This window comes from Mercurialis annua, linkage group LG5 (genome assembly GCF_937616625.2).
Source record: "Mercurialis annua linkage group LG5, ddMerAnnu1.2, whole genome shotgun sequence".
NCBI classification, from domain to species: domain Eukaryota; kingdom Viridiplantae; phylum Streptophyta; class Magnoliopsida; order Malpighiales; family Euphorbiaceae; genus Mercurialis; species Mercurialis annua.
The window spans coordinates 50,841,595-50,856,196 of record NC_065574.1 but is presented as its reverse complement, the minus strand read 5'-3'; the positions used below and the strand labels follow the sequence as shown (position 1 = coordinate 50,856,196).

Sequence of the window (14,602 nt, the reverse complement as noted above, 5' to 3'; positions counted from 1 at the left end):
ACGATTATAATTTTACAAATATAAAATAAAATTATTAAATAAAATTAGTAAACATTAAAACTTTACAATTTGAGTATGGAGTAATAAATTTGAGGTTAAAAACTATATATAATGTGATCTGTTTTTAATTCATGTTGTGTTAGGATTAAATTTTTTGACACAAATAGTTAAATGAGTCGCGATAGCGTCGACCTCAATCATGTTAGCAGAGTAAGTCGACATGAGACAAACACGACCCATCAACCCATATCGGCACCTCCAATGACTCGCCATGTCACACCACACCCACAATAAACAGCAAAGTATAGAAACATGAATGAACAGCATAGTAGCATAGACTTGACTAAAAAATAATGTGTACATGAATTAGCTGAATCCTTATTCTAAAAAGATGACCGTAACAGCTGTGGACGGCACAGAAACAAACAGCGTCTTCTCTAAAATATTTAGCACATCGGATCCTTCTTTGCCCATATGGTTTTCAATGAAAAAAATAACAGAACCACATGGGGATGTACTCTGTTTACAAAGGAAATAGAATAGCTCGGGAAAGCCCAAGCTTATCTTTAGTTCAAAACCCAGATTTTTACTATTGCCAACCTTCACAGATTTAACAGAACAAACTAAGATATACAATTTTACAAAGTTATACCAGATCTCATACGTTCCCTCGGTATGCTGAGATGAGTCTACACACAATAGCGTCCAAGACAAATGACGGAAGCATCAAACGTGTTCAAAGTTGCAACTGCCCTGGGCCTCTCCTGGATGATCGTGACGGAGGTCTATTAATGTCGGATCCAGAAGATTGTTGTCCGGGTTCTTCCGGTCTTTGTATTTCCTGTTTACATGACAAAATTGTCATCCCCAAATTAAGCACAAACAATTAAAACATTGATAAAAGTTAAAAGAGCAACGGATCCGGCATCTGAATTTATGCGTCAGAGTCGATTAACTCACACTTGGCCATTTTAATCAATTAAGGATAATTTTCTCTAGTTACAAGAAATTATGTGGACCTTAGATGAAAAAGTAGAATTGTTGCGAGACTGTGCCAGTAACTGAGCCTTTGTATGCACACGATGCTGCCGCTGCATTTGCTCAAACTGTTGCAGCCTTGAAGAAAAGTTGATTCCATTATGCAAACTGGATTTTGTAACATCTTGATTTACGTCACCATCTTCAGAGATATGTGATCCACTTGGCATGTGCTGAAGAATTTGAGAATAGGGGTTCCCTGAAGGCGTTCGCTTAATTTGATCACCGTTGAAAGAATATGAAGGAACAGTTTTTAAACGGGTCCGTAAAATCTTGAAAGCAGCACTTTGCTGCATCGGAGAATCAAATGGAGGGAGTATAAGAAATTATGGATAAACAGCAGAAATCATTAATTACTGATGCACTAAATTCAAAATAAAAGACGGATATAACTTCAATTTCAGGCTTGGAAAATCTCTTTCATGTTCTAACATTTTGCAGCCTTTACTCAATGCAGAATAACTCTAATTTCATTTCCATCTTTTCCTACTTTATTCCAGACATATTATCCACTGAGACGACCGTAGAGCACGAGAAGTAGAATCACTTGCCCATGGACACTAAATTAGAAACGCGTACAGCATTGTGTACAAACTCTAAAATTGCAGCTTTTGCCAATTACTGTAATGTAACTAATACAATCAGAAAGGTACTAATATGATAAAAAGTTACCTGGGGAAGTAACATGAGAAGACCGTTCAACGCTTTTAGCAACCACGTATATCTTCCTGGCTCCAGAAGCTGAAAAAAGCCGCAACATGGTTATGATACAGGCAATACAGGAACAATAAGCTAGTGAATCATTTATAGCCTAAGAGAAATTCTGAATAGCATTAATCAACAGAAAGTACAGGTCATTTCTGTAGCATTAAGGCATGTAGCAAATAAAAATCGATTAATAAAAGACAAAATCCAGCACTACCTTTTCATATAAGGGGCCTACAATGCAATATTAATAAGGAAGATGCTCATTTATTGGAAAAATACCAACGTCCTTGCTTGGGCCTTCCACATCAATATCAAAAGTTAGAGTTGGAAAACTCCATGGAAGACAAGCAAGGCAAGACTGGAAAAATAGCTTTAGTCACAATCTCACAAGGAGTATATGTAAAACCAGGGGAAATATGACAGCAAACAAGAGAGTCCGATCAAAAAAAAAGGACATGCAATAAAGAAACTTTCAAATGAATTAATAGAGAACAGATGAACCAATACAAAAAAATTGTAAATATATACGAAGTAAACAAAAATAAGTACAATTCCAACCAATTAGGAAGGCTTCAATTCTAACTGAGTTTCGATGATGCACCTGCAATCTAAGGTAAGCAAAGATAGGAGTTTCCAGCAACCGGATTAATTTGTCCAACTGGACCAAGAATTTGACATTGATATCTTCCTCTACCAGTGATTGAATCACCACACTTGCATGCTGATACGTCTGAATACAAAATGATCAAAAGTTAAACAACATTATAATTTAGAAAAAAGATAAAGATGCAAAGACAGAGACTGGAGGACTTTGAATGTGAAAGTGAAACATTACTTGCGCTAATAAGCATAGGCTTATAATAGCCATGGGTGAATGGCACCATGAAGCATACAATGAAACGAACAAGTCTTTGCCAGCAGAATTCACAAGTGATTGTTTGAGAAGATCTCGAAGCTCGGATAATTCGGAAGATGTAAGTAAGATCAAATTCAAAGCCTGAAAAATTATACATAAACTAATAATTAAATTTCAGATAAGGATAAAGAAAGAGGAAAAAAGTGGAGAAAACTTTTGACCTTCACTGTGAGTATGAGGTCAAGCTAATATTACTCTCTCCATTCCTTATTAATTGACGTTTTAGGTTTATGCACATGGATTAAGAAATGTAATAAATGCATATGCAAGATACTACACTACCCTTATAATAACTCCTACAATCATTTGTTAGGTTTGTATATTTTCAAATATAAATAAGGGTAAAAAAAGGGGTGGTTAAAATGCATTTGGAAATGAAAACGTCATATTAATTGGAACAAAAAATTCTATCTAAAAAGTCAAATAATAAGGAACGGAGGGAGTACATACCAACACAGCTTTATGAATAAGAACTAATAAAGATGGTTCATTTTACTTTTCAAGAAAGTGATCAAACCTGAACCATAATACATGCAAAATCCAGGTCAGCTTCACCCTCTAGTATTGTAGACAGTTCCCTGTATACCCTTTCAGCATCTAAAAGTACACACAGTCTTCGAATTATCAAAGCTCCACGTCTAAGAGGAAGGGAAATTTTGCAAGAGTGGATATGAGAATCATTCAGAATAACTGATGATGTCCCAGTAGCAAACTGGCTAAATCACGAAATTTAAGAGAATAGAACTTAAAAGGTTGAAAAATAGACACTCACTTCTCCAAAAGAGAAATATCAACACGGAAATTATGCACCAAGAAAACAACAAGTTGACGGAAATGCATCGGATCTTTTGCTATACATGCATGAACCTCAAGAACAAGGAGTACCACCTGATAAGACATTCAGAGCTGAATAATGTCAAATAAATGAGAAATAAATTTCAAGTCACTAATAAAAGAATGATGGATCTGAACACAACAGATTTCGCAGCGAAAGAAAACTATAGCGGTCGAAGAGGCAGACTTTCGAGTTTCGACCAATATTTACGAGACACATGACCCAAAGAAAAAGAGAAATGTTTACACCCTATGAACTGCTCTTATTTCATCTTTAAAAAGGATAAGAAATCTAATATAAGAAATTTTGAACTCAGAACTGGATTAGGGTTAAAACTTTTGCAGATTGAAAAATGTATAACCAATAACAAGATTCCGACTAACTGTATATTTCTAACAAAAATTGCAACTACAATACATTATTACCTCATCCGAAGGATCTGAAAGCGCTTTCAGAAGGGTTTCAAATATGTCGTTCAAAAAGCATAAGACCTGTTTCACATTAAAAATCATAAAAGATTGAAAATGAATTCAGAGTACAGTGAACAAATATGCCCAAACTAATGGTGTACAGAAAGTGGAGAATATAATTGGATTATGAACTCTACCCTCTTCACAAGAGCTCCCTAATATGAATATCATGATTACTCTTAGTCTTATACACCGCAAAACCCTGAATCTAGAGGTGAGCAAGCAAACTGTCGATTACGCCAAATTAACCGATATACTTTGGGTAAGTACTAAGTTCAAGTAAAGATTTTGGTTAATTTGATCAGTTTGGTCTGTTCGGGTAATAAAAAAATAGTTCGATAACATTAAGAGTTTTAAAAATTCAATTAACCAAATTAACCGAATGTTTAATATTTTAATTATTGTCCTTCATATTTTTATTGATTTAACCAAATTAACTGACTAGTTCGATGCTTTAATTTTGTACTTTTAAAATTTTGATTAAATTGTTTTCGGTTAAATTACTAATTCAGTCGGTTCGGTTAAAGAGAAAGTAATTTGGTTAATTCAATTTTGGTTAACCGATCGAATTTTAACACAACCAATTGCTTAACTCTCCCTGAATCTTCCCTATGCAGAGAAAATGACCAAAATGCAGGTAAATTTTGGTATTTGAACCCTCAGTAAAGGTTTTAATTTCACAAAGGTTGCGCCTGAAGTGTTATAAAATTTTAAAAATGACTCAACTTTGATTGAAGTCATTAGAAATTCAAAAACAAACAAACACCAGATGCATAGGACACATGCAAATATGTGATGCTTGATTACCTCAGCACGATGCCTGTTTAGAAGGGTTGATATCCAATGCAATGCTTCAATGCGAGTAGCCTCCCACTCACTAGATAATTGCCTGATTGGCAAAAAAAGGGGTCAATTATCAGATATTATCACTATATAACTCCCAGCAATTCAGATTTTACAAAAACAATCATAAACAAAGACCATGGTGAGCACTTTCACCATGACTCTTCATGGGGCAGATAATTGCTAGCAATAGTTCAATGCACTATTACAAAAATTACACCTCCTTGCAATGGAAAGTATAGCTCCAACATCAAAACCTTCAGCGGGGTCAGCCTTGATTGCCCGAAGCTCTTCATTAGTTTCACGAGCAACCTTATGACATAAAAAAGATAAGGCTTACGTTAAGCATGCTTCAGCAAAAACATTTCTATTCAGAGCTTATAAAGCATAAAAGCTTACCACTCTAATTTTCTCTTCTTTGTCAGATATACAAGGAAGAATGGCTCCTAGGATATCAGCATAGTAAGGAACAAGTTGATCCCCACCAAGTTTTACAAACTCATTTATCTGAATCATGAAAAGGCTTAAAAGGCTGAAATTTTACAATATTGCAAACATTACAAGAAATTCCCAAGAACCAATAACAGCTAGAAGAAATTGGAATGGATATATATATGTGCACGTAAAACTTAACGGAATCCACTTACCCATGTAATAGCTGTTAACCGAGTAAATTCATCTGGAGAGGCTGCCCTTTGCACCAAAATCTCAGCCATTCGACCATAATCTACAGACTTCAACAGTAGCACTGCTCGAGTCAGAAAATTTAAAATGAACAAAAGATTTTGTTTTTGTCAAAATACTTGATCACAATCATATGATTTCTGAAGGGGCCAATATGCAGGCAAAACAAATTTCAAAGTGACCTGAAAGGCTGAAGCCAAATTTAGAATTTCATGTTAAGTAGAAGTCTTACTGGGGAATTTTTTATCTCTTGGAGAAACTCTGAGAGAGCAGAATCAGCTTGTTGTCTTATTTCATGACTGGAATCACTCAACATATTAAACAAACCTGCAGTACGTACAGAATAGCGTAGGTTATATTTAAGCAGCAGTACAAAATGAACTTTCAGAAAGAAAATCAAATATCAATTGTTTACCATCGAGAAAATCAGGAAGAAACCCCAGCATATCTATATCCGGTACACTATCCAACACAGTGATCCACCCAACCAGGAATTGGCGGACATATGGATTTAAGACATTCATACGTTCTCTTAGCAAGGGTATAAATTCTTCGATGCTAATAAAGAACAACATACAAATATTAGAAACAAACAGTCGAACATACTATAGCATGTAATAACAAATTCCTTAATTAATGAGTTAACCTTAACCTATAAATCCAATATTGACATACCTGAATTGATCACTTTCAGTTACAATGTCCTGCTTCACCATGATAAAAAAAATGAGATGAATTCAACTTTTAAGCACATATCCCTATAATCAAATGTGGTAAACAGATAGTACTTGTGATAACAGAATTAATTCACCTTTACAAGCCGATCCAAAAGATGAGCTGCACTTTGTACATTGGCATCTGAATCTGCCGAAAGCTTACACAAAGCATCAAAAATTTGGTTAAAGAATACAATAAAATCTCCTCTCACCACCTACACATAAATAAGATAAGCAAATTAAAACCTGTATAAACATATAAAAGGAAAAATCTAAGATGAGAACAAAAAAGAAACCTAATCCATTCTAACCTTTGCAATATTATACAGAGCTTCACAAGCATAATAACGAACTCTGCTATCTTGGTCAGAGAAAGAATTGAGCACAGGTGGAACAATTTGCTGTCAAAATGCATCCAACACAACTAATGAGTCAAAGAAATTATTTCAACCATGTTTAAGAACTCGAATAAAATTATCACTAAATATACACATGAAAGAGGAAAAATGCTATATATCAACTTCTACTAAACCCATCTTGATGGCATGTATGCCATGAAAACAATTCCAAGAAATGGAAATAAATATCGACAACAACAAATTACTTGCACACACTAGACCAGCCTCTTTAATCATGAATTGAGAGCAACTTCAGCTCCAAAAGCTAGTTTAGGCAGTGTTCAATAGAGTATCAAAGTGACTTAGGTAAATTCAAACTATTACAGAGTATTTTAATACATTTCAAAAGTATTTTGTAGTTTAGAGACAAAAATGCAATGTAAAGATGTTCTCAAGAAAACAGCAGCTATGACTCGTCCATGAAGTTAGGATATGTAATGACTTGTTATTTAAGAAACTTTCTCTATCAATACAAAGTTTGGAAAGACTAGAAAATATAAGATTTGATAATAATCCAAAAATAATTAGACTCAAAACCCATTACTAGCCTTTCCTAGCATACTATCCTTTTTGAAGCACACTGTGTACAGAGCTTATAAAAAGCATTTCACAATCAACCAATGCACTGATAGATCGATTTCAAAAATTTAATTAGCAGCAAACATATAGTGAAGATCGTGAAACAACTTTGTAATGTTATGAACACATTCCGAAAAAAATCAAGTATTCTAACCTGCAAAATCTAGCTGGCTAGAAGTTAATTTTGGACAATCTGAACATATCCTTATATCACTACATTGCTATCTTAGGGAAACATAATACGCGATCTTCAGCTGAACAATACATATCATCAATTTGTCACTTTAGTCTATGGAATGCCAATGACACTTCTATGCCATTTATAAATATTTTTAATTAATTTTTTATAGCTTTTTCCCTTGCTCAATGCAATTTTCTTTTATGCCGTCTTCTGTAACATTAACCACACACACCTAAGTAATTACAGCTGTACATAATATATTCTTATAGTATTTAAAATCCTGTCAGTTCATTCTAATAAATATTCCATTTGGATAAATGTAATACTCATAATTCATTCAAAGGTTAAAACACAGGATACAAACTCCTAATAACTAGTCTGAAGTCAGTTCAACTACCTAAATCAGAAATACAAAACATCCAAAAGTGTGACAACCAAAACCTCTTGAGTCCTAAGTCCTAACTACAAATCTTCCATCAATGAAGACAGGATTTCCAAACAAAACTCAAGTATACAAACTCGGTAACAATAGCAATAACAATAAGCTTAAACTTATATAAACGAACAGGTTCTAACGAAATTTAAATTACATTTAAATAAGAAACTAAAACTAGATCAAAAATCACCTCAAGATGTTGAGCTGCTTCTGAAGTCAACCCTACAGTAGCAGCTGCTAATCCTATCAATCCACCCTACAACATTCAAATTCACCGAAACAATTCACAGATAAAACAAACAACACCTAATTTCAAACCAACCAAAAAAATTCAAAAAAACTGTAAAAAATATAACAATTAAACTAACCTTACGATGATTAGCTTGAGGAGAGTAAGTAAACTCATTAGCTAACAAATTAATGACCGCAGATATCTTATCATGATCTCCAGCTCCCGTTAATTGCTTCACTATACCTTCAACCTAAAAAAATCCACAACTAATTAAACAATCAACTGTTTAAAAACGCGAGTAAAAAGTAATAAAACTAACGAGAAACTAATTAAACCTCAAGAGCTGCATTTTTGCGCTTCTCGTAAAGCTTATCGGAGAGATTCCGAAGAACGGACGCCGGAACAACGGAAAGCGCGTCGGCGGCCATGTCAGCGGTTTACAAAGACGTGTTTGAATTATTACTAATTTTTTTCCGGGAAAATTGAAACGGAAATCAAATTGTGAGAATCCGTTTCCTGATCTTTTCTTGTTCGAATCTGAACATGTTAATTTTTTTTTTTTTTGTTGATTTTCTAGGGTTTGAAAAAAGTGAAAAAAAGATGAAGAAATTTAATTGGAGGGAAATCAGATCTGTTCGTGTGAGAGAGAAGCTGGGAAATGGAAACACAAAAAATATGAAATTAATTATGATAATGAAATTAATACTGCTAATAAATAATTTCCAGGGTATTAAAATTGTTAATAGTAAGAAGAAAATTTGTTTTTTTAAGAGCTGACTGACCAAATGTTTCTGGAAAAAAAAATCGGCTGTTTTTATTTGAAGTGTAATTTTCTTTCTCTGTTTTAATTTTTTCTCATTATCATAATTTACTCCTTAGTAAATAATACTGACAAATGTAACAAAAATGATTTTATCTTTTTGCCACTGGAAGATGGAATTTTAGGCTGTAAGAAAAATTGACCCTGTAATTTTGTTAAAAAGTCTATTCAACGCACATGTTATTTGAAGTATAATTTATTATTGATGATAAAGGTAGGGGTGAGAAAAAAAAACATCCGACCGAACCGATGAATTTCGGTCGGTTTGGTTTTACAAATATTTGATTATTCGGTTATCAGTTCGATTTGAATTTTAAATTATTCAAATTAACTGAACCGACCGAATTAAACGAAATTTTGAATTTTTTTAAGTTTTTCCTCATAATCTGTCGGTTTTAGCAGAACCGGCCGAATTAATTGGTCTATTCGGTCGATTTGATTTTGAAATTTTTTTCCTATCTTATTCGATCGGTTCGGTTTTCGGTTAAAAAATTTATTCGATCAGTTCAGTTAAGAATTTTTGATAGGACGGTTAATTTGGTTAAAGGGGTGTCGGTTCGGTTTTCACCGAACTGGCCGAATTCTCACCCCTACATAAAGGTGATTTTAATTTGAAAAAGATTGCTTTTGTTTTATTTTAAAGTTATGAAAGTACTACCACCATTTATAATTGATACATCTCATTAGAATTATAATTCGTTTTTTATTTTTACAAAATATATGAGGTTTTCTACACTACTAGAAATCAGCTAATTAGCGACGGACCTAACTTCCGTCGCTAATTGCTGGATTAACGACGGATTAGAAACCCGTCGGCATTTCCCACCAAATGAAAGGCGGGAAGCTTCCCGCCTTGCTTTTACGACGGATTAGCGACGGATTAGTAAGTCCGTCGCTAAATTTAGCGACGGACTTACTAATCCATCGCTAGTACATGGGACTCAGTAAAACTCATCGTTTTACTTAGTCCAGATTAGCGACGGATTAGTAAGTCCGTCGCTAAATTTAGCGACAGACTTACTAATCCGTCGCTAATGTCATCCGTTAATGAAACGCATCGTTTCATTAACGGATAGCGACGACTTTGTTAGGTTTAGCGACGGACAACGTCCGTCGCTAAAGTTTAACCTAATAAAAATCGCGCTGCTCCTTCTTCTTCCCCTTTTCTTACCTATTTTCTGCTACACCTTTCTTCTTCCGCCGTTCTTACCGCCGCCTTCCACCTTTCTTCCGCCGTTCTCACCATCAGTTCCCCCGCCGTTCTTACCATCAGTCACCGCCAGCTTTCCAGCCATCGCCGGTTCACCCACCCTCGTGTTCACCCACCGCCGGCCACTGTCAACGGCAGCCAGCCCCCTTCTCCTCCGCCGTCAACCTATCTCCTCCGGTGAGTCGTTTTTCCATTATTTTAATTATTAAATATATGATTCAATTATTAATTTAGGTATTTGAATTAATTTTTTGCTAAAAATTTATGCCCCCGACTTTGGCAGTCGCTGTCCACCGCCGCCTTCCACCTTCGCCGGCCACCGCCGCTTTCCACCTCCACTGTCCAGCCAGCAATTCACCGCCGGGTCAGTCATTTATTAAATTAAATTTTGTCAAATTTAATTCAATTAGGTTAGGTGTAATTAGGTTTAAATTTAATTAGTTTTAAATGTGATTAGGTTAAAATTTAAGTAATTTTATATTATTAGATTAGGTTAGGGTTTAGTTTTATCAAATTTATAAGTTTATTAAATTAGGTTAGTATTATTTATATTAGTAAATTTTATAAAAATAGATAGCTTTTTAAAATTAGGTTAGTTTTTATAAATGGAAAAATTTATTAAAATTAGGTTAATAAAGTAGATTTAATTTTGAATTAAAAATAATTAAAATAATATTATTTCATTAGTAATTTAGTTAGTAAGATTAAGTTATTTAATAATGAAGTTAGTTAATTAGGTTATGTAATTTGGATAGTTAATTGTTAACGGTTGATTATTATGTTATAATTTATGTTATAATCTTTAATTGTTTAAAAATTTATAAACTGGGTTAAATTTTATGTTAATTTTGAGAATTTAGCTTATTTAATTAATAATAATCGTAATTAATTAATACATTTTGTAATATGAAAATTTAGTTTAAGATTTAGTTTAAATTAGTCAATTTAATATTTTAATTGTTAACAAAATTTTATTTAGTCAATTTTATTTTGTTTAGTTTAGGATTTAGTTTATGATTGAGATGAAATGGTTTGTTTTTTGGTTTGGTTAATTGTTAGAATATGTATTGTTTGTCTGCAGGCTTTCCCTGAAAAATGGGTGATGCTCATTTTGAGGGGAAATGCTGCCGAATTTTCGTTAAAAATATAATAACACTTAGAATATTAGAAAAAACGTATCTTGATAAAGTATTAATTTGTATTGTTATGATAATCTGATCCAAAACTATTAATGTAGGTTTATTTCTGACGATTGTTGATAGCCGCTGATCATAGCCGTTGTCGTCTGTTTACACCGCGTCTACCGTATTCATATCTCATATTTATTGCGGTTCTGCTCTTCAACAAGTAAGTGTTACTGTATTTTTGTATTTTATTTTAATTAGTTCGAGTAAATTCAATAAAAGTTAAATTTAATTAACAAAGATTTTATTCCCACCGAATAAAATCTTACCTAGCCGTAGAAACCCGTCCCGTGTGTTCAAGAGATTGAACGACACGGGATTGTACGTGTGTACAGTTCGTAAAACTGCCGTCGTCTGCGTAATTTGATCACGAAAAAACATATATGTATGGATATGGTATAAAAATATTTGGTAGTTTTCTGGCGTATGTTCTTCGGGTGGCTATTTAATATAGGCTGTGTAACGCTTATTCCTTACGGAATATATAATTAGCGTTACACACCCTATATTATATAATGCACCTGGGGAACGACGCCGGAAGGCTGCCGAATATTTTTTCCGTATTCATGCATATATCGTGATCGAATTATGGGGCGCCAGTTTTGCGAATGGGATAGGACCCTACCCTTTTAGCAGTCAATTATATTGACTTTGCTACATTGAGCTTACGAACCAGAACCTAATTGTACGTCCTCCAGAAATGAATCCAGACCGCAGTTGGATGTATACGAGACACGACAGAGGCTTCCTGCCGCCTGATTTTTTCCCTAATCTTGAAGAGTTCGTGAATTTTGCTATACAACATCCAGAGTGTATGAGTGGAGAAGAGATAAAATGCCCATGTTCTAGGATAAAGTGTAGAAATACGAATTTTCGAGATGTAGAAGTTGTAAAACTACATGTCTTGCAGTCTGGGTTTGTCCCAGATTACTATGTCTGGATTCACCACGATGAGGTGAATGTCCCTCCTGTTGTTCAGGAGCCGGTTAATGAATACAATTACTATAATGAGGGAGGGGGAGATTTTAACTCTGGTCAGAGAATGGTTATTGATGCTGCTGGTCCTGAAGTTTTTGAGGAAGAGACCCCGAATGAAGAAGCTCAGAAGTTTTTTGATTTGATGAGTGCGGCAGAAGAAGAAATATGGCCCGGAAATAGCAGACACTCACCCTTGTCCGCATCTTTTGAAATTTTGGATATTAAGTGTCGACATCAGGGGTCGATATCTTTAGTTGACGACACCTGCCGTTTATTACAAGAACTGCTTCCAGAGAACAACAAAATGCCGAATTTTTTTGCTAATATCAAGAAGCTGGTGAAAGGTCTCGGGTTGCCGGTTGAGGTTATTGATTGCTGTTTCCACAACTGTATGATTTACTGGGGGGCGGACGAGGATTTAACCCACTGCAAAGTTTGCACATTTCCTCGGTGGAAACCTGTTACGAAAAGCAATTCGTCCAAAAGAAGGGCTAATGTTCCTTATAAAAAAATGTTTTATTTCCCTTTAACTCCGAGGCTGCAAAGGTTGTACGCTTCCAAAGCCACGGCTAAACATATGACATGGCACGCTGAACATGAAATGGAAGACGAGAAGATGTGTCATCCTTCTGACTCTCCGGCGTGGAAACGGTTCAGTGAGTTGCATACAGATTTTGCAGATGAAACAAGAAATATCAGGCTAGGATTATGTACTGACGGGTTTCAACCATTTGGTAGTTTTGGGAAAAATTATTCTTCCTGGCCAGTTATTGTGACGCCGTATAATCTGCCTCCTGGAATGTGCATGAAGGATGAGTTTATGTTTTTAACAATACTTGTCCCGGGACCTGGAAATCCAAAAGACCAGATGGATATTTTCCTACAACCGTTAATAGCAGAGTTGAATCAATTGTGGGAATCTGGAATTCGAACGTATGACATTCAAAAGAGGCAGAATTTTCAAATGAGGGCGGCGCTTATGTGGACAATTAATGACTTCCTCGCTTATTCAATGTTGTCTGGGTGGAGCACATCAGGAAGACTGGCATGTCCGCATTGTATGGAAAATACCGAGGCATTCACGTTGCCCGATAGTGGTAAACAGTCCTGGTTTGATTGGCACGGAAAATTTTTACCTACGGGCCATCATTTCCGTCGGAACGTTACTGAATTTCGAAAAGGCAAACAAGTAAAGCACAAATTTGGAGGTGTGAGGACTGGAGATGAAGTATTAGCAGAGGTGGACGGTCTGGGGTTTAAGAGGGCTTATGAGACAGATGCTAAGGCTACGAATGATGAACTATCTAAAGGCCGTGGTTGGAATCGAAAGAGTATCTTTTGGGATTTACCATATTGGAAGACAAATGTAATCCGGCATAATTTCGATGTCATGCATATTGAGAAAAATGTATTTGACAACGTTTTTAATACCGTACTCAATGTACCAGGTAAGACGAAAGACACGACAAAATCTAGGGCAGAGTTGAATAAGATTTGTGATCGTCCCGGCCTAGCACAAGATCAGGAAACCGGTAGATATCCAAAGGCTTTGTATGCTTTGGACAGGGATTTAAAAAAGATTTTACTCGAATGGATTCAAAAGTTAAAGTTTCCGGACGGTTACGTGTCCAACTTGTCAATGTGTGTTGATTTAAACAGTTTGAAGATGATGGGCATGAAAAGTCATGACTGTCATGTCTTCATGCAACGACTTTTGCCAATTGCTCTTCGGGAGCTTCTTCCGCCCGAAGTGTGGGGGAGCCTTTAACAGAGCTAAGTATCTTCTTCAGAGAATTAACTGCCACATCGTTGAAAAAGGCAGATCTTGAGAGATTGGATCTTGATATCCCGAAGATACTGTGCAAGTTGGAACGTATTTTTCCGCCGAGTTTTTTTAATTCGATGGAACATCTCTCCGTACACCTTCCGTTTGAAGCTATGATGGCAGGACCTGTTCAGTATCGTTGGATGTATCCGTTTGAAAGGTACATTTACAGTTCTATTTCATCGCTCGAGCGGTTGGTACATGCGTGAACTAATTATTTGATTATGCAGATACCTGAGAAAACTAAAAAATAAGGTCTCGAATAAAGGCAGAGTGGAAGGAAGCATCAGCAGCGGATATTTATTAGAGGAAACAGCGAAATTTGCATCTTTCTATTTCAAGGATGGTGATCCGATGCTACCATGTCGGATGCAAAGAAATGAAGTTTGCGAAATGGACGTTGATGATGATGTCGACAGATTATCTATTTTTGCACCGAAAGGGCGACCTATAGGTGCTTCTCGGAACAGATATCTGGATGATGCTGAATATAATGCTGCCCGAAGCTATATCCTTCTGAATTGCACTGAAATCGAACCTTTCAGAGAG

General features: G+C 35.3%; 1 protein-coding gene across 4 annotated transcripts; it reads right to left on the bottom strand.

The window, feature by feature from the left end:
• Positions 1–313: 313 nt before the first annotated feature.
• LOC126681136 (protein VAC14 homolog) lies at positions 314–8,788 on the bottom strand. 4 transcript variants are annotated; one of them, XM_050376544.2, is made up of 20 exons: positions 8,372–8,788; positions 8,173–8,286; positions 7,995–8,060; positions 6,522–6,611; positions 6,306–6,425; positions 6,170–6,201; positions 5,910–6,052; positions 5,727–5,821; positions 5,458–5,544; positions 5,210–5,317; positions 5,031–5,122; positions 4,775–4,856; positions 3,923–3,988; positions 3,435–3,550; positions 3,180–3,300; positions 2,582–2,743; positions 2,348–2,476; positions 1,711–1,779; positions 1,020–1,328; positions 314–841 (listed from the first exon to the last, which is right to left on the bottom strand). In XM_050376544.2, exons 1-20 carry the CDS (start codon positions 8,462–8,464, stop codon positions 737–739), a joined length of 2,199 nt encoding a protein of 732 aa, XP_050232501.1. In that variant the 5' UTR covers positions 8,465–8,788; the 3' UTR covers positions 314–736. The 4 variants fall into 4 exon arrangements, with proteins under 4 accessions (XP_050232501.1, XP_050232503.1, XP_050232504.1 ...); XM_050376546.2 differs by having other exon boundaries at positions 6,306–6,368; XM_050376547.2 differs by having other exon boundaries at positions 6,170–6,198; positions 6,306–6,368; positions 8,372–8,787.
• Between the last annotated feature and the right edge of the window lie 5,814 nt (positions 8,789–14,602).

Excerpts from the sequence above, each read along its gene's own strand:
- LOC126681136 (XM_050376544.2), bottom strand. The coding sequence starts at position 8,464 with ATGGCCGCCGACGCGCTTTCCGTTGTTCCGGCGTCCGTTCTTCGGAAT. Across the intron at positions 6,053-6,169 it reads ACTGAAAGTGATCAATTCAG|CATCGAAGAATTTATACCCT; the intron begins GTATGTCAATAT and ends GTTCTTTATTAG. Across the intron at positions 2,744-3,179 it reads TTGCATGTATTATGGTTCAG|GCTTTGAATTTGATCTTACT; the intron begins GTTTGATCACTT and ends ATAATTTTTCAG.